The following is a 25,369-nucleotide window of genomic DNA, read 5'->3' as shown; positions in this document are numbered from 1 at the left end:
TCAACTTAATTCAACTCCGCTGTTCTCTGTTCTGCTTGGACCGGTCCCATGCTATGTTAGCATTTATATCCCCATACTGCAGCCCTAAGAAATAGGGAAGTAATTATAGGTCACCAACTGCAGTAAACCTGGAAGAGATGACAATGCAAAGCACTGAGCCACCATAACGCCCCATCATCAATCTCTTTCTTTCATCTATTAACTAAAATCCACCAGATTCACCAGATTTATCCTCTTATTTACTCTAAATCCAAACACTTAAACTTGTGGTAGTGGATTTTTAAAGTCACCATCTGTCCATGAGTAATACAACCATCCATACTTTTCTCTTGTCTTTCAGTACATCTGAAATACATCTAAAAATAATCTGTGCAGTACTGGTACAACAGAAACAGATATGCGGTCATACTCTTTTAGAAGACAATACTCGACTTCCTCAAATTAAATGTGTCTATCTATCTATCTATCTATCTAGCCTTGTTATTCTACCACCATCACCACAGGTATTTGTGTACTGCTTTACTCATTCTGAGCAGTGATGGTTTACGTGTGAGATTTTACCACACAGCTCTTAACAAAATGGAAAGCACCTTCATGCAGCTGCAACGTTTAGGTCAAACAGGTAAAAGTGGTCACCTAAAATAATTCATCCCACCAGCCCTCAGTTTCCTGTCGAATAGAGAGTTACATGTGTGTGCTGCCACCTGTTTGACTATGTTTGCTACTTCATTGGAGCTCAGTTCAGGACGATAATTTGTCATTTCACTCTGAACACATTGTGACCAAACTGTACGGGCAGTATACGGCTGAACATCATGGATCAACTGATGGATATCTATGTCAATGTAGAGGGGCCACCTGGTAATCACAGCAAGTGGACAAGAGAGATAAAAAGTACAGAAAGTATTTATGACAAGATCGACACTCTGGAGCCAAACAGCACTGGACCTGCACTCTCAGGTAATGAACACATGCAAACAGGTACACATAACTGTGATACAATCTTGACTACATTATTTAAACACAGGCCCACACAAACACAGGAAAGACTTTATTTTCTAAAACAAAGACTTATATCAAGAACAATAATGTAGAGAGTAAAGGGGAAGACTGCTTGGTACTGATAAACAAGATGTTAACTTGTTAATCTACCCCTCCATTTACCCCATTAAATAACGCTTGTTAAACTTGAGGGATTACACATCAACAAAAACCACCATGAAGAACAAAATATAGTCACTATATACCTTTTTCACAGCAGACATTTTGACTTGTCAGAGCTGGAAAAGCACAGGTGGAACTAATAACATTAACAATGGCTCAATTCCATTAAGTGTCCCAGTAAACTATTCCCGTCCTAATTAGCATTAAACACAAAGTACAGCTGAGGCTGACGGGGATGTCATTCATTTTGCAGGTTTGTTCATCAACCAAAAGTACCAGACAAACTTGGCTTGACCTGATGGTGGCACTGGTCAGTGAATCAAAAAAGTAATTAGGATTGACTGTCTGTAATAAATGTAAAATGTAGTAAATGTTATGGCAATCCATCAAACAGCCGTTATTGTTGAGCTATTGTTGGAATCATCTGGGGGAAAGACCAATGCTACTGTCCCTAAAGCCTCTAGTGTGGCTAAAACATTAATAAAAAATGAGTGAAGATCTGACTTGATTTCACATTGAGGAACAAACACATGACAAACACTGACTTCTACCTTCAGGTGCTGGAGATGTAAACAAGAGTTCCTGCAGAGCTGCAGCAGTGTTTCTGGGTCTGCTGTGTCTCCTCCTTCTGACTGGACTCATAACTCTGGTTTTTCTGTGTGAGTACTTTGTTAGCATGCTCACAGAGCACTAAGCAGGTGATGCTGGTTAACAGTATTTGTTTGTTTGTTTATGTGCCAAACAGACACCAAACGCTACTCTGAGTGGAAAATGGAGAAGATCCTGTTCCACAACAGTTACAACAACCTGACCAAAGAATTAGACCATTTACAGACCAGTTACAACAGCCTGAGTAAAGAAAGAGACCATTTGCAGACCAGTTCCAACAATCTGGCTGAAGAACGAGACCAGTTCAAAAAAGGAGTTTAGGACATGACCAAAGAGAGAAATGATCTGCAGAGAAAGCTTCAAGGTAATTATGTATTTCTTAATTCTGGCTGGCCAAACGTAATCATTCAAAGTTATATTTAAATTCAACACTTCACACTCAGCACTACAATTATGAGATACTGTATTAGGAAGAGGGTGTTTAAGTTGTTTTCTCATTCAAGGTGTGGGTCTGAAGAGAATATTAACAACTCTGGGGAGGGCCTCGCTGTTAGGTTTAGTTCGTCTTCTCATCCCAATAACTTTCGTACGGTCCCTAACCTTTGAGTGTTTCTGTGCTTGACGACAGTGTGAATTCGGCTTCATTACAAAATTCCTTGGATCCGAAGTGCAATGTTGGACAATTATGAATGCTATATACAGTATATCACATGAACTGACTGACCATGTCAGTGCCAAAAGGACTGATGTAGTGATATACTTTAAAAAAAGACGTAACATAACAGTTAGAGGTGGGGCTTTAAGCTCTCCATTAGCTTCCACAAAGTGGTCCCTGGTCTTGTGCGGTCCACACAAAAACAAGGTGTATTTCAGCAAGAAACATCCAATCATTGAGTTTAGGATTAAATTAAAAAGCTAAAGATTACAGTGTTCACAAATTCAATAATGAAGCATTTTGAATTTGCTCCATGGCAGTGGTGGCTGTGGCTGGTGGTAGATTACTGGTAGTAGACTAGAGTATAAATTCAAACCAACCAAACTTAATTACTGAAATGTTAAGATTATTTTAATCTATTTTACAATTTCACATTTGGCACAGATCAGAATGACCAACGAGTATGGGTGTATTTCAGTGGTAGTTTCTATTACATTTCTTCACGGGAGAAGTCCTGGCAAGAAAGTAGAGACGACTGTCTGCAAAGAGGTGCAGACCTGGTGATTATTAACAGCAAAGAAGAACAGGTATGTGTCTATATGTGTGTGTGTGTATGCATGCATGTAAATGGTAAATGATCTCACTTATATAGCGCCTTTCAACCTTCACGGTTCCCAAAGTGCTTTACAACTAAGTCTCATTCACCCATTCACTCACACATTCACACATTCACACACCAATGGCGACTGAGCAAGGTGCAAGGTGCTGGTCTCCATCGGGAGCAACTTAGGGTTCAGTGTCTTGCTCAAGGACACTTCGACATGGCGGGGGCAGCCGGGGATTGAACCCCCAGCCCGCTCTAACCAGCTTCACCTCCCGTGCGACAGTGCTAACCACTGTGCCACCATGCCGCCTGCATGTAAATCTATGTGTGAGAGATGAAGTGAGAGAAGCAGTGAAAAAGTGAATGAACACAATGTTTATATTGTAGTGATGTTGACAACTGTTTCTCTGTCAACAAGGAATTCACAAACCGTTTCCAGAGGCTCGTGTGGATCGGACTGACTGACAGAGAGACAGAGGGAACATGGAAATGGGTGGACGGGACTCCGCTGACCACAAGGTTCACACATTACTTAACTTTTCTCTCACCATGGTGCACTATGACCAGCCACTTTCCAACTGTGATGCATTATGGGAGAATTATGATCTTATGAAGCTTGACCTATAGTAGAGACTAGGAGTCAGGATACCTCGGCCTCATCAATTTAGACAACTGAAATATTTAAAAAATAAATATTTAATTGTCAAGCCAATTGCTTCCTCACTCAGCAACATTTGGTGGACGCTGTGTGGAGCCTCAGTGGGAGGCAAAGCATGAGTACAGTGCAAAGAGTACAAGGAGTTTTCTCTGTCCTGCAGCTTCTGTGTTTTTATTGACTGGACAGTTGTTACTGACTGTGATAGTTTGAATCACTTTGAATTGATGTTGGGTTGAAACATAATTTGTGTTGCTGTCTATGAAATGCTTCTTGGTGTGTGTTAATTGTTTGTTTTGGGGTTTCAGCTTCTGGGCCCCTTTTGAGCCAAATGGTGTTCCAAAAAGAGATGAAGACTGCAGAAATAAAGACCCATAATTTGGGAAACAGCTGGAATGATGAATCGTGTTACCTTCAAAGATTCTGGATCTGTGAGAAGACAGAAGCTTTATAATTCAGCATCCAAACCCACAGGACAGTGATTTAAAAGATAAGGAGATACTGTATGTTGCATTTCGCAGTTTCAGCTAAAATTGCCAAGACAGCACTAACATAATGCTAAGCAAGCTGCTGTATAAGGAAAGTGTCTCATCAACATACGTAGATGTAAATATCCAGCTTGGGTCACTGCTTTGAATGTTTAGACTGATATGTATTATTAGTTTTCCAAATTTTTATTAGATTTTAAAGCTATATTTTAAGAATATAAATTAATTTTTTGTGATAGTTACACTTAGTTTCCCAAATTCAGCCTGCCGTTGGTCAACTAACATGGACTAGGCTTAAAGCAACACAGAGTGCAACAATGTTGACCAACAAAAACTTATGCCATTAGAATGATTTCAAAGATCACATATTCACATAATTTTACACATTTAAAATGGCAGAAAACCCGTTTGGGCGTTGTTTGCCGGCAAACAGCAGGGATTTCATTATGTTAATGCTAATATCTGTGAAGGGGTTTTCTGTGCTCTTGTGCTGCCTATGATATTCTGGGACACACGTCACCTGCAAGAGCATATTTCATTATCGTTCATTATCGTTATTAGTAACACCTGCAAAAAGGCCTTTGGCTTATAACAAAGTGTAAGTAGGTCATAAAAAAAAGGGTCCACACACATATATAGTACTTGTATGTATAAAAACTACTTTCCACTAAATGTCATTGAAGTCTGTTTAGTAGTTTTTCCAGATATCCTGGTAAACAACAGACAAACAAACAGAACCAAATACATAACCTCCTTGGCATTGATTGCTTGTACTGTACTGTATGTGGCTGTATGTGACTCAGACATTTGTGGGTGTGTTTATTATTCTCTTTATACAAAGTGTTCAGTTCATGAGGATCAGCTTTGCGAAAGACACTGTGAACCACTCTTGACTATTTGGCCACAATATCATGTTTAAAGGCTCAATCCATACTTTTTTGGACCACATACATTTGGGATACTGTATATTAACATTCATACTGTACTGGGGGTTGAATTAGAAGAAATGTCAATGTAAATTTTGCATGTTTCCCAATCCATAACTGAAAACACAAGCTGTTTCATAATAATATAAGCTTTGTTTTAAACTTTTTACTGATTTCTATCTATCTTACCACCATCGGTATATCTGTTCTTGTTTACTCATTCTGAGAAATTATGGTTTAAGTGCACCAACATGCAGCTGCAGTTTAGACCAAACAGTGGTCACCTAAAATCATTCATCCCACCAGCCCTCAGTTTCCACCATAGTGTGCTGCCATCTGTTTGACTATGTTTGTTACTTAGTTTGAGCTCAGTTCAGAACAATAATTAATCATTTTAAGGAACACACTCTGAAGACATTGGGCATCACAAGACCTGACTGAACTACTGATAAACGTAATGGATCAACTGTCTGATATCTATTCCAATAAAGAGGAATGTGATCACAGCAAGAGGAAAAGCATGGTTTAAAGTTTTTGTAAATATTTATGCAAATAAACACGAGATCCACAATCAACCAAATCAAAAACAACTGGACCTGCACTCTCAGGTAATGAACACATGCAAAAAGGTGTACACAAAACTGTAATAGGACTGCAGGCAAATATGTGAATATTCTTTACACACAGGCACACACAAACACAAGAAAGAGGAAGAAACAAGTGGGGTTAGAGTCTGGTTTCCTGTCATTGATGGTTTATCTTAAGAAACCAGAAGAAACCCACATTGCCTGAATAAATGTCAGCACAGCCATTACATGTTAGTTACAGTATGTGTCAAGTTCTTTAATGAACTGTGCTCAGTTGATTTCAGTCAACTCACAACCACAGTCACACACCTGGTCATTAAATTGGGTCTAGATGTTGTTGCCTCCTTTACAAATGGCAAGACAAGTAATAGTTTTTACTCTGTGCAGCTCTTTCAATGTACAGGCATATCACCAAAGGAAACTTTGAGTGGAAAACGGAGATAGTCCTGTTACACAGAATCAGAATCAGAATCAGAAACTGTTTATTGCCAAGTAACATACATTACAAGGAATTTGCTGTGGTCTGAAGGTGCTATTGTTTTGATAACAAATAAGTAGAATATAAAAGCTAAAATAAGAATAAGAATAAAAATAAAAATAAAAAAAAAATAAGATAAGATAAATAACAACAGTGCAGTGACCAGAATAAAGTAAAGTGTCCAGATAAAGTGTCCAGTAGGGGGTGGGTGCGTTAATGTAACGCAGTGGGGACAGGGGTGATGTACGTTAATATAACGTATAGCTTGTGTTTGTGTTCTGGGGGGGGGTCAGTGAGAGTTTGTCAGGTTGACTGCAGAGGGGAAGAAACTGTTTTTGTGGCGGGAGGTTTTGGTCCTGATGGACCGCAGCCTCCTGCCAGAGGGGAGGGGGTCGAACAGATGGTGTCCGGGGTGGGAGGGGTCGGCAGCGATCTTCCCTGCTCTCCTCAGGGTCCTGGAGGAGTACAGGTCCTGAAGAGATGGAAGGTTGCAGCCGATCACCCTCTCTGCAGAGCGGATGATACGCTGCAGTCTGCGTCTGTCCTTGGTGGAGGCAGCAGCGTACCAGACGGTGATGGAGGAGGTGAGGATGGACTCTATGATGGCAGTGTAGAAGTGAACCAGCATTGTTTGTGGCAGGTTAAACTTCCTCAGCTGCCTCAGGAAGTACATCCTCTGTTGGGCTTTCTTGATGACGGAGCTGATGTTCAGCTCCCACCGGAGGTCCTGGCTGATGATGGAGCCCAGGAAACGGAAGGACTCCACAGTGTCCACTGCAGAGTCACACAGGGTGATGGGGGCGGGTGGGGCTGCGCTCTTCCTGAAGTCAACAACCATCTCCACTGTCTTTGAAGCGTTAAGCTCCAGGTTGTTGCTGTTGCACCAGGTCACCAGATGGTCAATCTCCCACCTGTAGGCAGACTCATCCTCTCCAGAGATGAGTCCGATGAGGGTGGTGTCGTCCGCGAACTTCAGGAGCTTGACAGACTGGTGACTGGAGGTGCAGCTGTTGGTGTAGAGGGAGAAGAGTAGAGGAGAAAGAACGCAGCCTTGAGGGGAGCCGGTGCTGATCGTCCGCGAGTCAGAGACGTGTTTCCCCAGCTTCACGTGCTGCTTCCTGTCAGACAGGAAATCTGTGATCCACCTGCAGGTGGGGTCAGGCACGTTGAGCTGGGAGAGCTTGTCCTGAAGAAGAGCCGGGACGATCGTGTTGAAGGCAGAGCTGAAGTCCACAAACAGGATCCTGGCATAGGATCCTGCGGAGTCCAGGTGCTGGAGGATGTAGTGTAGAGCCAGGTTGACGGCGTCGTCTACAGACCTGTTGGCTCTGTAGGCGAACTGCAGGGGGTCCAGCAGAGAGTCTGTGATGGATTTGAGGTGGGACAAAACCAGGCGTTCAAATGATTTCATGACCACAGAGGTCAGGGCGACGGGTCTGTAGTCATTTAATCCAGTGGGCCCTGGTTTTTTGGGGACGGGGATGATGGTGGAGGCCTTGAAGCAGGCTGGCACGTGGCATGTCTCCAGTGAGGTGTTGAAGATGTCCGTGAACACCGGAGACAGCTGATCGGCGCAGCGCTTCAGGCAGGATGGGGAGATGGAGTCTGGTCCAGCAGCTTTACGCGGGTTTTGTCTCTTGAAGAGCCTGTTCACATCTCTTTCAAGGACAAACAGAGGTGTTGATGCTGGAGGAGTGGGGGGCGCTGTGGGGGGCAGCTGTGGTGGTAGGAGGTGTGAGAGTTCAGCCCCAGGTGTGATGAGGGGGTTGGGGCTGTTGGGCTGGAGCTGGTGGGTGATGGTGTGGGGGATGGTGTTAGGACTGTCCCATTGTCTTTCAAAGCGACAGTAGAAGTCGTTGAGGCTGTTGGCGAGGCGTCGGTCGTTAGCAGAGTTGGGGGCTCTTGGCTTGTAGTTGGTGATCTGCCTGAGCCCCCTCCACACAGAAGCAGAGTCGTTGGAGGAGAACTGGTTTTGTAGTCTCTCTGAGTACAGTCGTTTAGCTTCCCTCACCGCCTTGCTAAACTTGTACTTGGCTTCCTTAAACTCCGCTCTGTTGCCACTCTTAAACGCCTCTTCCTTTTCCAACCTCAGCTGTCGCAGTCTTGCTGTGAACCAGGGTTTGTCGTTGTTATAACTCACCCTGGTCCGAGTTGGTACGCAGCAGTCCTCACAGAAGCTGATATATGAAGTCACAGCCTCTGTGTACTCATCCAGACTGTTGGTAGCAGTCCTGAAAACATCCCAGTCAGTACAGTCCAAACACGCCTTCAGGTCCTCTGCAGCTTCACTAGTCCACTTCTTCGAAGTTCTCACAACAGGCTTAGAAAGTTTTAATTTCTGCCTGTATGTGGGAATCAGGTGGACCATGTCGTGGTCAGAGTGTCCCAGTGCAGCGCGGGTGACGGCGTGAAAAGCGTTACTGACTGTGGTGTAACAGTGATCCAGAGTGTTCCCCTCCCTGGTGGGGCATTTAATAAACTGTTTGTATTTTGGGAGTTCGTGTCTGAGATTACCTTTGTTAAAGTCACCGAGGACAATAACTAAGGAGTCCGGGTTGGTCTGCTCCGTTTCCAGTATCTGGTCGGCGAGTGCGCGCTGTGCGTCCTGCACGTTGGCCTCCGGTGGAATGTAAACACCGACCAGAATGAATGAAGCGAACTCACGGGGGGAGTAGTAAGGTTTACAGTTTATGAAAAAGGTTTCCAGGGAAGGAGAGCAATGCCGTCGGATCACTGTCACGTCGTTACACCAGCTGCTGTTGATGTAGAAACAAATACCTCCACCCTTTGTTTTGCCGGAGAGGTGCGCGTCGCGGTCCGCTCGGAGTAGCTGGAATCCGTCCAGCTGCAGCGCCGCGTCGGGAGTTCTTTCCCCCAGCCATGTCTCCGTGAAGCACAAAACAGCAGATGAATAAAAGTCCTTGTTTCTCCTCATCAGCAGCTGGAGTTCGTCCATCTTATTCCCCAGTGAGCGCACGTTAGAGAGAAATATTCCGGGCAGCGGTGTGCGTTGTCCTCGCCGGCGAAGACGCACGAGCGCACCGGCACGTTTCCCTCTACGTCGGCGTTGAGCTGCAAAGGTGAGAGCACCTTTGACCAGAATGTCCCATAAAACAGTTAAAGGTGCCAGAAATTCGGGAAACAAATCCACTGGAGATGTTCCCCTGATGTTCATGAGCTCTTCTCTGGTGAAAGAGCTCCGTGAACCAAAACAAAAAACACTAAAACAAGGCAAAACAATGCGCTCCAACAGACCGAGGCAGCCATCCGCGGCGCCATCTTGGATCTTCTTGTTGTAACAACAGTTACAACAAGCAGACAAAAGAACTAGACCATTTACAGACCAGTTATAACAACCTGGATGAAGACATACCCAAAGAGAGAAATGATTTTCAGAGAAAGCTTCAAATCTTGAGTTGACTAGGATTTAAATGTTCACCCCTGATGTTAATTAAACACTTAAGCACTGTGTAAGCCCAGCTGATATCACAGTTGTATATGGGAAACGTTTCTCAACAACCAGACTGCCATGACGTTTCATATTCATGGTGCTCAGAGAATAATTCTTTATTTTGATCTAAGATTTTGATGACCCTTTGGTCTTCCATCTAGCACCATCATCAGGTCCAAACTTCAGCGTGACCAACTATTTGGTGCATTACCAAGTAGTTTGGAACATATATTTATCAAATGTACTACTCGTGGTCCCCAGAGGACAAATCATAATGTTGCTGGTGAAAACACTTCCTCCCAACTTCCCCTTTAGCACCACCATCAGGCCAAAAAATATATGTGTATGTATATCGTGTAAATGCAGGGAATCAAATGGTAATGTTAACGTTAGCTAGGAAGTGGTTGAATGCTAACTTTGGATGTTGTCAAATAGTAGCTAATGGGTTATCAAATATGTTGTTTTACCTTGAAATATGGCCCAATGTCCCTCCGAAGTTTCACTATCCGTTTTCTTTTCAGTTGCTGATCAGTGGGAAAGCAGTGAAATGCTAATGATTCCCTAGAATTATATGACTTTCAACCTGGAGCACAGCAGTACAACATGATGTGAATATACATTTTAAATTTAGAACAAGGCAAATATACAAAACAAGACAGGGAATAATTATACAAACAAGAATTATAGAATTCAATCGACAATGGTGGAAATGATGTGAGAATATGGTGAATGGACCTGTCTGGTATTAGTCTTTTTTGACAAGTTTTCAAGAAAACATTTTCTTTATCATTCTTATTAGTACATAGAGTTTGGTGACATCACGTAATTCCCAGAAAGCTCAACTCAGATCAACATCTGCCTCAGCAGAGTCCTAATTAGCCACAATAATTAAAAACACCTTAAAAACAACATCATTAGTATGTTGTTCATGGTGTCTAACACTTGGGGTTTTACACTTTTAGCCATTTTATTTTTATATGAATCTTGTTTTCTAAATGACTAACATGGAATAGGAGAAAGCATCTCAAAGTGCTTCAGCATGTTGATGTCAAATCAAGTCAATTTTATTCATATAGCCCAATATAACAAATCACAAATTTTACTCAAGGACGGACAGACTTGCAATAGCTGTCGTGTGTACAGAACACATACGTAAGTCTTAGACAAACTGAAACTTTGACCTCATGATGGCACTAGATGAAAATTCAGGAGATCACCAAAATTATTATAATTCATCCTCTGGGGACCATGAATGTCTGCAAAATGTCATGGCAATCCATCCAGTAGCTGCCAATGATACTACTGATGAAGTGATTTGCAAACGGCAATCGAGCCAAGTTATAAACCAGATTAGCCCTGGGAGTCTGGATGAATTAGCTGCTATCCACTCAAGACAGCATTTTGCTACATTAGCTAGCTAGCAACTTGTCCCCCTTAGCAAGCAAGTTAGGTGAACTTTGTGTTGGGCTCTGTGTTTTGGTGGGTGCCGGTAGTTTGATGACGGTAGCGGACTGAGCTGAACATGGAGCTGAAGAGAGGCTAAGCACATGGGAGCGCGCATAACGTCACCTCCTTTGGAAAACCGTCCCGAGTCCTTTACATAGAAATCAGTCCACAGGCTGTTATAGTCGACCGAGAAAGTCGGGGAGGTGCCAAGGTTTGAAACCAAGCATTACAATTTGATAAAGAGGAAGAGGATTAGAGGAAGCTCTTGACACTTATCTTTAGAAATCAGATTACACACTGCTGAAGGAAGTGGCGACATGGTACAGCATAAATACCACACCCACATTTGTTAATTTTGATGCACAAATAAGTAACACAACATGACATTATACTGTAGTACTGTATTTGAATGAAGATTTTAAGAAAAGGCCAATTATTGGTTGATATACAGAATGCTGAATGATTGGAGTGACTGGGACAGGCAGGATAGTCTGAGGGTAGCTGGTGGATGGATGGAGAATGGCAAAAGTGGGAATGTGGCTGAAGGGAGAGACAGAGAGGCAGAATGGGCAAAATAAAAATAACTGAGGCAGCCGTCGTGACACAAAACTGTACAAGATTATTCAACGATAGAATGAGGAAGAAGATAGAGAGAGAGAGGGAGAGAGTTACTGTGTATGCAGAGAAAAGCATAAAAGAAGAATAAGATCATAGAACAGTGCCATTTCAAGAAAACACATTGACCAACACCTTTGTCACTCTCCAGTGGCTAAAATATGGAGATGGTTTTCCATGAGGAGGACTCTGAGGTCTCAATGGCATATGAAAACTTCCATGCCAGGAATGTTGCATTACAGAGCTGCTCTGGTGAAGACAGTAAACTGACTGCGGCAGTGCCTGGTGAGACAGAAATCCAACAATTGAACAATTTTGAGGTTTGGTTTTAGAAAATAACATGGATAACAATATTAAGATAAGATTAATTTCATATTAAATTAATTAAATTGTAAACTTTAAGGCCATGCCAAGTATACATTTGAACATGAGAATGAAATTCAAAGAAAGCAAAGCAAAAAATCAACTTCTTAATGTTAAGTGCAGGTGTACAAATATTTTTTATGTCATTTTATTCAAAAATCTTGTCTTTTGCATTGACCAGTCAAGCATTCTTGCATCTTGTGCTCCCTTCTTGTTTTATTTGTTTTACTTTATTGTCATATGAGTGTGCTGTTTACTTCCAACCCCTTGTTAAAGTCAACAAAGGTGGCTCATTTTCAATAGTATACATGTACCTATGGCTTGCCTACATCCTCAGCAACTTTTAGACTTGCAGTTCAAACCACTACGTTTTTTTTAAGTCTTTAAAAAACCCTTCTTCGGTGCCACTTTTTGGTCAGGTTTCTTCATATCCAAGTATGTATCACCAGACCTGTGCAAAACTTTGTACATTTTAATGGTTTTAATTTTTCTTTCTGTGGTAGAGGAAAACAAAATACATTTCCCAATATATGTGTGTGTGTCAGTTTGCTCATAATTTCACACATTAATGCATGCTATGTTAATCAGATGTTTAGAGACTTGAAGTAATACTAATATAGCAGCAACATTAGTAACGTGGTCTGCATTGATCTAGAAGTAAATGGGTGATTCTTAGAGTAAGGTTATGGTTATGGCACATCTCCAGGGAATTAATGTAAGTCAACGTAACTTGACTTGACAAGTTTGATCTGATTGTGTGCGTGTGTGTTTCTGTGGGTTCCACACAGGAATAAAACTGTACAGACTGGTTGTTGTGAGCTTTGGACTCCTATGTATCTTACAGGCTACTCTCAACATTTCCCTGCGTCTTGCTCTTGGTGAGTCATCTTAATTTGTGTCCCTGTTACTAATTAGGACCTAATTTCTGTAACACTGGAATGTACAAGTGGTAACAGAAGGTTACATGTGTAAACCAGGTTCTCTGGGTGGATAGTCTATCGCTCGACCCCACATATTCAATATGTGACTTAAATTGTGTTGTGAGAGATTCATAATGTCAGTTTTGCTCAATGTTGAATTTACTGCCCAGCCCTACCGAGTGGGTCACTTTTTGTGGTTAACATAACTATGCTGGATTGAAATTCTGTATTTACATTCTCAGCCTCTAGTTTATTTCAGAAGCAGTAATATCCTTACAAAGCGGTTTATGATACTCTTTCCTGTTTAGTATTGCAGATAATGTGTACTAGATTGATTTTCCAGAAAGTCAGCTTGGATGTTTGTTTGTTTTTTAAGTGAATAATTATGTTATAAGTGTTCTGTTGCAGATACTGAAGCCAGCTGCAAAAACCTGACTGAGGAGAGAGATGACTTGAAGAGGAAGCTGAATAACTTTGGTAAGTATGATGGTGATGATTGTTTAGTATTGTAGACAATGTGTGCTAGATTGGTTTTCCAGCTTGGATGGGTTTTTTTTATAATAAAAATGATGTTATGGTAAGTATGATGATGAAATCAATAATAAAGTACATAAAGGATTTTTACATATAAATATATATAAAGGTCTGTTACATTAAAGCCGTTACCAAAAGACTACACACACAATGCTGATTAAACCTATCACCGACAAGTAAATCTCTCTATATTTCACAGTATACAGTGTTTTTAAATCTTGTGTCTGTGGCGACATTACCTCGCTGGTGCACCAGTAGTGATGCATTTTACGTCAACCAGCAATAATTATTGCCAGAGTGGGCTACCACCATGTAGAGCCATGTAGAGACAGAGTTGTCACATGATTTACGTAGACTTCATATGCCTCCTTGGCCTTTTGTTTTGTACGAGGATGAAACTATTCCTTCCAATAATCAATGATCCATAAGTGCAATATTGGGCAAATTTGAGTGTTGAATACATGCAAATCTTGTCAGTGCATTTTAAATATGGAAACAAATATTTCCTACCTTTTTTCATTCTTCTATTAGCAGCCTCTCCCAGTTCTGTAATGTGATACTGGTTAACAGCATTTGTTTGTTTACTAGACCAGTTACAGACCAGTTACAACAATATCATCAGTGAGAGACACCAGTTGGAGAACAACCTGACAAGACAGAAAGACCAGTATCAGACCTGTTACAATGAACTGGCCACAGAGAAAAACCAGCTTAGAAGAAGAGTTAAAAACTTGACAAAAGAGAGAAGTGATCTTCAGAGAAAGCTTCGGGGTAATTATTTGTTTCTTAATCCTGGCTTAGTTATATTTTTTTAGGTCTTGGGATGTTACATGGGCTCCACCAATTTTGTACATCTCGGTGAAACATACAGCGAATGCTCCTCCATTTAAATTTTGGGTGGGGGGAACTATGTTCATTTAAAATGTAAGGTTCAGTCCGTCTTCTCACCTCAATCTTTGAGGTTTTGTGCGATACCTAATCTGTTTCTGTGATTAGAGACTGTCTGAATTCGGCTTCATTGCAAAATTCCTTGGATCTGAAGGACGCAAGTGCAATGTTGAACAATTATGAATGCTATATACAGTATATCACTGAACGCTCCCAACCTTGTCAGTGCCAAAAGGACTGATGTAATGAAATACTTTAAAAAGACATAGTGTAACAGTTAGTAGTGGGGCTTTAAGCCATTTTATTCTATATTATTTATTTGGATCAACATTAGCTTCCACAAAGTGGTCACTAGTCTTCCTGGGGTCCATACAAAAACAACCCTAACAATAAAAACAAGCAACAATTTAACCTTTTAATTTAACAGCCTCAACCAACACTGACTCAAGTCACATCACCTTTTAATTTAACACAAAATGCTTTCTACAACTTTTTTCACATTTTCATAAAGACCTGTAAACAGACTTTGTTGTGTGAAATTAGTGGAGTTACCCATTAAAGACAGAAAGCTAAATAGTTGTCCTTTTGAAATATGTTCTTCATTTAATTATGCCACAGTCTGGAACCAGCGGCTCCAGGGCAACTCTATTGTAGATTCTGCCATAACACACTTAAACCCTGTCGGGTGCCCTCTATATTATCTCTGCCCTTTGTTCTCCTAATGGAAATTAATTTGGTAATTCATTAAGTTCACATTCACTAATGTTCAGAGTTTCAATCTAAACCAACCAAAAGCAATTATTTTTTCAAGGTTTTGTCCAAACTTCACTTTTAATTACTGAGATATTAAGGTTTTGTTTGTTTTTTCAATTTGACACAGATCAGAATGACCAACAGGAATGGGTGTATTTCAGCAGTAGTTCCTATTATATTTCTTCTATCATGAAATCCTGGCAAGAAAGTAGAGATGACTGTCTGCAAAGGGGTGCAGACCTGATTATTATTGACAGCGAAGAAGAACAGGTATGTGTCTGAATTTGTGTGTGTGTGTGTGTGTGTATGAATGTGAATCTATGTGTGAGAAATGTAGTGAGAGACAGAGTGAAAAAGTGAATGAACACAATGTCACAGAAGTGGAGGACCGCATGAAGATGTTTATATTGTAGTGATGTTGACGACTGTTTCTCTGTCAACAAGGAATTCACAAAACGTTTCCAGAGGCTCGTGTGGATCGGACTGACTGACAGAGAGACAGAGGGGACATGGAAATGGGTGGATGGGACTCCGCTGACCACGAGGTTCACACATTACTTAACTTTTCTATTGTCATGCTATAGCCACTTAACAATTCTGGTCACTCACTCTAATCAGCTGCATTACGGGAGTATTATGATCCAGCATTTATGAAGAGTCAGGATCTCTCGACCTCATCAATTTAGACAATTATATTTAATTGTCATGTCAATTGCTTCAGTGGGAGGTAAAGTACAGTACAAAGAGTTTCCTCGCCTCGGGCTGGAGCATGCCCGGCTGGTTGAAGCCCCTGGTTCATGCAGGCACTGTGCCTGCTTCACCATGAAGAGTCGGCTAGCATACTAAGCTAGCTTGTCGGGGAAAGGACCCTTACTTGTCTGCCGGAAACATCAGAGACAGGTGGGGGCTAATGCGGATGCCAGGCCATGTGCTAGCGCTAGCTGGGGCTCACAGCTGGACCTAGCAGCGGTGGCCCCGCTTATGGAAGATGTACTGGAGTTTTGAGGAGAATGACGATGAAGACACCTCGGAACTCTTCCATGTCAGAGGAAGACGAGGATTAGGACAAAATGTTCATCCCCTCCACTCAGGCTGCCAAGCCCTTCAGCAGCAAAAGCCCGATACAGCTCACGTTCTACAAGAAGAAATTCCCTCACTGATAGAAAAGAGAGCAATATGTATAGTGGTATATACTGATGTATGTAGGTATGTGTATACTGAACACTATTCAGAGCACTAGAGCATCGTCCACCTGGTCCCTTTATGACTGTAAATGGAGGGTGTTTGAAGAGTGGTGTCACAAAGAGGGACTCGTCTCTTTTCAATGTCCGGTAGGTGTGATTTTGTCATTCCTGCAGGACTTGATTGACAAACAAAAAGCCTTCTCCAATGCTATTGCTGCATGTCATGTGGGGTTTGAAGGTAAAGCAGCTGGCCAACATCCTTTGATCTGCCGTTTTATGAAAGGGGCACGCATGCTCCTCGCGGTTTCCTGGCACCCCCATGGGACTTGGCAATAGTTTTGGATGGGCTCTCTGGTCCTCCATTTGAGCCACTGGAGGAAGTCAACTTTTTGAAACATCTGTCTCTGAAGACAGTGTTGTTGCTGGCTTTGGCACCTGCTAAATGAGTCAGTGACATTCACATGCTCTCTGTGCATCCTTCATGCACTCAGTTTGCATCACTGAGGCCTAATCCCACCTTTGTGCCCAAGGTGGTTGGCTGTTGCTCTCCCATTGACCTTATGGCATTCTCTTCACCGCCTTGTTCTTCCTCTGAAGAACAGTGGTTGCACATGCTGTGTCCACTTCACGCCCCGTGCGTCTATATGGATGAGGTGTTCCGGAAAAGTGACCAGTTTTTTGTATCCTGGGCTAATCCCCATATGGGCAAGTCTATTACAAAGCAACGGCTCTCCCACTGCATTGTGGGGCCGATTGCTCTAGTTTATACAAATCCCGCTAACCCCCGCTAGGACAGAGTGCCACTGATTGAGTGCTGGTGGTTGCTCGAGATAAGCTTGTCTGGCTATACGGGAGTCTCCATATCCCATAGGGAAACATCAAAATGAATGCTATGAATGAGAACTTTAGGTTACTAGCATAACCCTGGTCTCAGAGTAGCATGAGTGAGATGTCTCACCAGACAGCCCTTCTTGCTTGGGCGAAACGAGAAGAAGTGCTTATTTTGAATGGGGCTGCGTTGTAGTGCAAGCTATTTAAGGGTAGGTGTATCTACCTGACGCAGACATCATGATCACCAGCCACTCATGATCGGCAAAATGTGATAAATGCTTCTGAGGAATACGCAGGGAGGCGCATCCCATAGTGCGACACCTCACTCATGCTACTCTGAGAACCAGGGTTATGCAAGAAACCTAAAGTTTTTATTGACTGGACAGATGTGATTGACTGTGATAGTTCACAATCCTACAAACACATGTATGAGATACACAGACAGGGAATATTTACCATATAGTTCTAATCATTAGTGCTGATACAGTCAGTCCTGTTGTCACTATTGCAGGGATTTTAATGCTATTTATGCATATTTGTGAAGCACAGATGAAAGCCAGTTCAGCACAGTACTGGACCACCAAGACATTTCATTCAATTTTACACCAGGAGTTCAAATAGGTTGGGAAAAAAATTTACTTTTAGTTCTGACTCTTTAGTGATTTAGTATTGCACTTCCATACATGTGGAGGACTCGCAAGACACAGTGCAGGTCAACGGCCCATGTGTGCATGTTATGTCCACGGCTCATTTCCAGCTTAATACAGCAAAACTGTACTGCTCAGCAATCTTGCTACAACATGATATCTTGATGTTTTAAACCTTGAAAATTATTTTTTTTTTTCTTTTAATCACAACAATAATTCTCTTAAGGGAAATGTTTATTTCATATTTCTTGCATTTACATATGTCATTATGATGGAATTAGTGGTGATTTATCCTTCCATAATTCCATAATTATGGTGTTTTAATAAAAATAGTTAAATGTTTGTGTATTATTAACCCACCAACCTCTCTGAACATTGAAAATGGGATGATACAGCTCAAGGGGTTAATCCTGCTATAATAACATTTGATTATATAGTTTCACTAGTTTCACTTTAGCTTTCAGTCAGATAATACACCTGATTAGACCTTAGATTTTCAATGTAGATTAATAAATCAACTGGTGTAACTTAATAAAACACTTGTTCTAAGGAGTTGATGTTGGGTTGAAATTTAATTTGGCCATGGCCTGAGTGTTGCTGTTTATAAAATGCTTCTTGGTGTCTGTTGTTCAAAAAAGAAAGTTATTTTTTTGTTTTGGGGTTTCAGGTACTGGGCTCCTTCTGAGCCAAATGGTGCTCCAAGAAGAGATGAAGACTGTGCAGAAATAAAGGCCTTTAATTTGAAAAACAGCTGGAATGATGAATTGTGTTACGTCCAAAAATTCTGGATCTGTGAGAAGACATCAGCATCCAAATCCTGACTCTTTAAAAGGCAAGGAGATACTGTATGTTGCATTTCACAGTTTCAGCTAAAATTGCAAGGAAAGCACTAACATAATGCTAAGCAAGCTACTGTATAAGGGAAGTGGCTCATTAACATACATATCACTGCTTTGAATGTTTAGATTGATATGCATCATAGTTGTGGACTTCCTTAGACTCACCTAAATTTGACCCTGTGACCTCACCATCACTACAACCTTTGCATCACAAGTCTATGAGCTGCCCTACAAAGCACCATACAGACCTCATGCTGCGTCTGCATTAAAGGAATATTTGGATGCACAGTCCATCATCCCTGAGGTTACATTCATATTGGACCATTCTGCAGTTCACAATTGACATCCAATGGCAATATCTAGTGCCAATGGAGAAAGTAGCGGGCCATATATGTAGCAAGGTGTAAAGTGAGGGTGTGGCCGGCATGCCAGTGACCAGAGTCACGTCCCATCACAGGCCCTCAATCAATGTTCACTTCAAACTGTATCACCAACCTCGTTTCCTAATATTAACTCTGTGCATCTTATTTGCTATAACCACCCTCTTTCCCTAACTTTGACCTGCACTGAACTATACTGCAGTTGCCATGTGAGGATATTGTAGAAATAAACAAGTTTAAAACATATTGGCATTGAACATTAAAAACTGAACTTAATCTAGGTGTTTCAGCACAATGTTTAGCAGGTTGTGGGCAGAGGAGGCAATAGGCACTTCTTTCTCCAAAGTCTAGCAAAAAGAAACAATAACATGTTGCATTAAAAGGTGAGAATGAAGGTGAGAAGTCCCTCTACTATGTACAAGTCTGCTATAGACTGGAGAGCTGATGTCTGAACTCAGTATGAACGGCATAATATTTATAAGGAATATGTTGTCCACAAGCAAATGAATATGAAGCAGCCATAAATATTGTTTAAGAAAGAGAAACTTGTCCATATTTGGCGATAAGAGTGAGTCCAGTGATGTACTAAGAGATGAAGTAACATCTTTTCAAAGACATTTGGCTCATAGGACATATCGTATGAGTTCATGTATACATGTTCTACTGAAAACTGCTGAGGAAACAACTGCGTAATGCTTTTTTGTTACATTTATATGTAAAGTAGGATAGAATGAATATACTGCTGTTTGCAGAATTGCAGTGTTTACTATTTTGATTATTTCTGTATATCAATTAATTTAAAGTGCATCCAGTTGGAGTTACATTGTTTCCTAAACTTAGATTTTAAATGTACATTTTGTTAAATATTTTTGATTGATTGATTAACTGCTTCCAGTCCCTTTTATTTCCATTATGCTAACAGATAACCATAGTTTTGTTTCATAGAGATGTTTTGATTTTTATGTTCTATTGGAAACATATGAGCATGTGGACTCTCTTCTGTTGATTTTTTTGTACATCAGCTATTCATATCGTAATTCAGTGCTAAATAAATGCTATTCTTTCCATTACTCTGCTCAAGAAAGTATTGCATATGATCAAATACACAATTGTTCCATATCCAATCACTTCATTATCAATTTCCTTCATGCTAGACTTTGTCCCAGATCCCTACAGTTCAACCACTTACATGCTGAAAAAGAGCTGCAGAGCATAACGAACAACATCTGTTAATGCGTAAATACTAAAATGAATGATGGCTCACTGTCACACTGTCATGACTTACTGAGACACTGAAATACAACAGAGACATCGTTCATGTTATGAGTAACACCTCTGCTTTTTCCTACTATAACAAGTCAAAATGTCTGCTGTGAAAAAGGCCTTTGGCTCATTAGAAAGTCCTGAGTCTCTCACTTTACAATGAGCCATCAGGTCTGCAGATATAAAAATCATTAAAGGGTTCTTCCACTAAAATAATCCATCTTCTCTCACGGAGATCCATGATCATCTCCACTTTTTACTCCACTTACTTTCTTTATTCAACTCCCTGACATGTTTTGCTCAGGTTATGGAGGACTGCTGCTGGAGTACAGCTTCTCCAAATAGGGACTGTAATTGATGAAGGGAAAGTGACCTTCCTTGACTTGACTGAAAAGTATTTAATACAAGTAAAGACTTGGGCTGAATGTCCACTTCATTCTCTAAGATATACAGTTTACAGATAGACCTCGTCTTCTTCATAAGATCTGCATAAAGCACATGCAGTCATGGTCAGATTAACCTGTTGAGGGCCTCTGGGAAAATGTTTACTGCTAAAACAAAATTCTATTTAGAAATATACACTTAGCTGTTAAGACTACATTTTGACACATAAAGGCCACAACATTAGGAATTCCAACAATTGAGTTGAACAAAAACACAAAGTATGCCAAAATGTGTATCATATACTTGCACAAAGTAGCTGAAAACGTGATCATATTACATCAAATGAATTGTCTATGTTGTTGGGACCACCACGATCCGGCTGGTCAGACTGCCAAAATCTAAGGTACAGTACAGTGATGGAGACCAGAGGGACGCAGTTTAATATACACATACACTATATTGCCAAAAGTATTGGCAACTGCCTTGACTCGCATATGAATTTAAGTGACATCCCATTCTTAATCCATAGGGTTTAATATGACGTCGGTCCACCCTTTGCAGCTATAACAGCTTCAACTCTTCTGGGAAGGCTTTCCACAAGGTTTAGGAGTGTGTTTATGGGAATTTTTGATCATTCTTCCAGAAGCGCATTTGTGAGGTGACACACTGATGTTGGACGAGAAGGCCTGGCTCTCAGTCTCCGCTCTAATTCATCCCAAAGGTGTTTTATCGGGTTGAGGTTAGGACTCTGTGCAGGCCAGTCAAGTTCATCCACACCAAACTCTCTCATCCGTGTCTTTATGGACCCTGCTTTGTGCACTGGTGCACAGTCATGTTGGAACAGGAAGGAGCTATCCCCAAACTGTTCCCACAAAGTTGGGAGCATGGAATTGTCCAAAATCTCTTGGTATGCTGAAGCATTCAGAGTTCTTTTCACTGGAACTAAGGGGCCAAGCCCAGCTCCTGGAAAACAACCCCACACCATAATCCCCCCTCCACCAAACTTTACACTTGGCACAATGCAGTCAGACAAGTACCGTTCTCCTGGCAACCGCCAAACTCAGACTCGTTCATCAGATCGCCAGACGGTGAAGCGCGATTCGTCACTCCAGAGAACGTGTCTCCACTGCTCTAGAGTCCAGTGGTGGCGTGCTTTACACCACTGCATCCGACGCTTTGCATTGCACTTGGTGATGTATGGCTTGGATGCAGCTGCTCGGCCATGGAAACCCATTCCATGAAGCTCTCTACGCACTGTTCTTGAGCTAATCTGAAGGCCACATTAAGTTTGGAGGTCTGTAGCGATTGACTCTGCAGAAAGTTAGCGACCTCTCCGCACTATGCGCCTCAGCATCCGCTGACCTCGCTCCGTCATTTTACGTGGCCTACCACTTCGTGGCTGAGTTGCTGTCATTCCCCATCGCTTCCACTTTGTTATAATACCACTGACAGTTGACTGTGGAATATTTAGGAGCAAGGAAATTTCACGACTGGACTTGTTGCACAGGTGGCATCCTATCACAGTACCACGCTGGAATTAACTGAGCTCCTGAGAGCGACCCATTCTTTCACAAATGTTTGTAGAAACAGTCTGCATGCCTTGGTGCATGATTTTATACGCCTGTGGCCATGGAAGTGATTGGAACACCTGATTTCAATTATTTGGATGGGTGAGTGAATACTTTTGGCAATATAGTGTATATTTCTCCTTCCAAAACTGAAATAGGTGTTTTGCTAATCAAAGGATAAAACCTGCAGCCTAATAATTTCGTGTGAGCCGAGCAGAAGTCCTTATGGATCCACTCAGTTCTTAATAACCAAGATCGGTCCCTGGACACAAGTCTGGCTGGGTCCAAATTGTCTTCAGTCTGATTGGGCTGGGTAAGGTCCCGCTGTATTGCCACAGGTCTTGTGTCTCTATCACTTTTTCTAAAACACTGACAAAAAGATAATGTGCAATGGGGCTGACTGTATTCAGATCCCTGTCATGGAAGATTTGAACTGCCTAAATTAAAGCAAATCAAACAAAGAAATAAAGTGAAATACAATACACATAGTTACACATATGTATATATGTTTATGTTTGTATTTACTGGGTTAAAAGAACAATTATTTAGCTTTTTGTCTTTAATAACTAAATGAATTGTTTTTCATTCTGACATGAATTTCCCTTGCCACATTAAAATAAAATCACACCACAGAAAACAAAGTGAAGAGGTGCATTTCACAAAGCAGCATATACCTGCGAAGCTAAATGCAAAGCACTGTCAGTAGTTTTTGTAAAAAGGTGCAAGAAAGGGGATTTTTCTTTTTTGAATTAGACACACAACCTCCATGTAAAAGTTTTGCCAAGAAGATGGATTTCTTTGTCAGAATTCCCGGTAAGAGTTGAGAGCAAGACAACACTTTTCACTATTTCTTTGTTTGATCCGTTTTAGTTAGGGAAAAGCATTTGAATCAGGTCTTAAAAAACTGTATTTATGCACATTAGGTTTAGGTTGGTTTTTAACTGGTTTCAAATCCAGTCCAAAATTTTGGACCTGTGAAGATCTCTAGAAATTAGCAGTGCGTACGCAGCATTTCTTTCTGTGATACCGAGATCTTATTTGACTCAACCTGTCTAGCAGAAACATTCAGGGTCATTCTAACGGCGTTTCTTACGGTCTGGTCAGCGCAGATCCATCCACCCATTTGAAGGTCCCAGCTGTGTCATGCAGACCAATCCAGAACACAAGTTCAATATTCCCATCCAGACGGTACAGAGCCCTCTGTTGATTGAGATTATGGAGAATGTAATTATGACTTCACTGAGAATGACATACACACATGCATACGGACACAAACACAGATTTACTGCACTGTACCTGTTCCTGTTCGCTGTCGATCACCACCAGGTCAGCATCTTTTCTCTGACAGTATTTTCTGCTGTCCTCCCACGTTTTCTGCTCAGTGGAGAGGAAGTAACATCTGGAGTTGATCTCCCTCCAACCTGCAGGACACTGCTGAGAGGACGCACAACCACTCATCTCTGGAGGATGAAATAAACAAACGACACATCACAGATTAGACTCTGAGGCATTTAGATGTGGATCTATAGTACAAATATAACTCCAACATTGACTAATTTAGTTTAAAGACAATAAATATAAATTGTATTGTGTATCAGTGACCATAACAGTAATTGTTATTAGCGCCTGCATAACATACTCTAAACATATAACTACAACTGCACAGTCATCAATTACAAACACATATTCATATCTAGAATGATAACTATAAACATAACTTGTAATTTCTTAGATAAAAAACCCTGACTGTCATGACGCCTGGCGCTAGTATCAGAAAAGACACTGTCCCCACAATAACTGTCCCTGTGTGTCGCTAATGCCAATACATTGAAAGCTTTCATATTTGCCATTCCAAGTAGCATAGGTTATTTTAAAAAAGCGTTACTGAACAAGAGTTGGTGCGTTTTAGGGTTAAACGCGAGACGTCACCAGAACCAAACTGACAGAAATAAATGAAGACATCACAGCAAAATGCCAGCACAATGGCCGTGCTACTAAGATATTGTAAAAATGCTCAATAAATGTACAGGTATTTGTCTCATAGTGGGTAGACTACAGACATCATAATGAAAGAGAGAATGAAGAAATGAGGAGGAACTAAAGTTATGGTCAGACTGACCTGATTTTTTCTCACCGCTCAACTTCATTTTCAGCCTGTCCCTCTCCTCCTCCACCACCTTTATCATGTTGTTGAGTTCAGCGTTTCGCTTTTCAAGCTGTTTTTTGTCTCTGGTCAAGACGTTGAGCCTGTCTGCGTCGCAGTCCGAGTGGGTTGATTCTTTGTACACTGACAGTACAGAAACAAAAAGTTACATTTTGAATAATTTTTAAAATTAAACATTTTTCAAAAATATTTATCAGGTTTTTGTGAAAAAAGTCTGACAGCGACTTGTCAAATTACTCCTCATAGCATGTGTATTTGCAATATTGTGGTGTTGTCTATGTAAGTGTCTTAGCAAAAAAGATTTTAAGTTTCACAATGCCAACTTAAACTTGAGAGTAAGGCGTAGAGAAACATTGAGAGTGGCTTGTATAATACACAGCATAATCAACACACAAAGACAACAATAGAAGTCTGTAACCACAGTGGTAGCCACATGAGGCTGTAATAGATTGTTGACGTACCATGAATAAAGAGACTAGATCTATTCTTTTTACTTTAACTTTTAGTTTATAAATTTTATCAAGTGAGTTAACCAAACTAACCAGCAACCGTTAGCATGCTAATGGTTACCTTAATGGATAGTTACATTTTGTTACAACTTGGGTATTATTTTTTGTAGCTTTGGCCTTCGTCAGTTACAGTATTAATTGCCAAATGAATTGCTGACATTGAAACAATGATGTCCAACACAATCAGACAGGTTGTAAACAAGCTAATAGCTTGTAAAAAAACAAAAAAAAAAATTAAAAAGCCGCGCCGATAATATCCAGAAAGATTCACTTTTTGCACAAGAAAACTGAGTGTGCACTGAGTGTTTCACTTTTACATGAGAAACGGTTTTGAGGATGTGGACAAACATTTTGTTTAGCAAAGTAATCTCAGGTTAACTCCCAAACCCAATACAGAGAAGGACAGAGACGTTAACACCAACCCTGAATCTGATATAGCTGTTAGTAGCATCTGAGACCAGTCA

At 41.0% G+C, this 25,369-nt stretch overlaps 2 protein-coding genes across 2 annotated transcripts; one reads left to right on the top strand and one right to left on the bottom strand.

The window, feature by feature from the left end:
- Positions 1–16: 16 nt before the first annotated feature.
- Positions 17–24,421, bottom strand: LOC139297515 (asialoglycoprotein receptor 1-like). Its single transcript, XM_070920224.1, has 4 exons — positions 24,352–24,421; positions 23,529–23,692; positions 23,326–23,432; positions 17–84 (listed from the first exon to the last, which is right to left on the bottom strand). Exons 1-4 carry the CDS (start codon positions 24,416–24,418, stop codon positions 57–59), a joined length of 366 nt encoding a protein of 121 aa, XP_070776325.1. The 5' UTR covers positions 24,419–24,421; the 3' UTR covers positions 17–56.
- Positions 816–18,619, top strand: LOC139302376 (CD209 antigen-like). The gene is made up of 10 exons (XM_070926059.1): positions 816–960; positions 1,722–1,823; positions 1,910–2,088; positions 11,846–11,963; positions 12,830–12,919; positions 13,370–13,438; positions 14,084–14,266; positions 15,264–15,406; positions 15,581–15,681; positions 18,466–18,619. Exons 1-10 carry the CDS (start codon positions 816–818, stop codon positions 18,617–18,619), a joined length of 1,284 nt encoding a protein of 427 aa, XP_070782160.1.
- Positions 24,422–25,369: the final 948 nt, after the last annotated feature.

This window comes from Enoplosus armatus, chromosome 2 (assembly GCF_043641665.1).
Source record: "Enoplosus armatus isolate fEnoArm2 chromosome 2, fEnoArm2.hap1, whole genome shotgun sequence".
Taxonomy (NCBI): Eukaryota; Metazoa; Chordata; class Actinopteri; order Centrarchiformes; family Enoplosidae; genus Enoplosus; species Enoplosus armatus.
The sequence above is the reverse complement of the archived record's forward strand: the minus strand, read 5'-3'. Positions and strand labels throughout refer to the sequence as shown.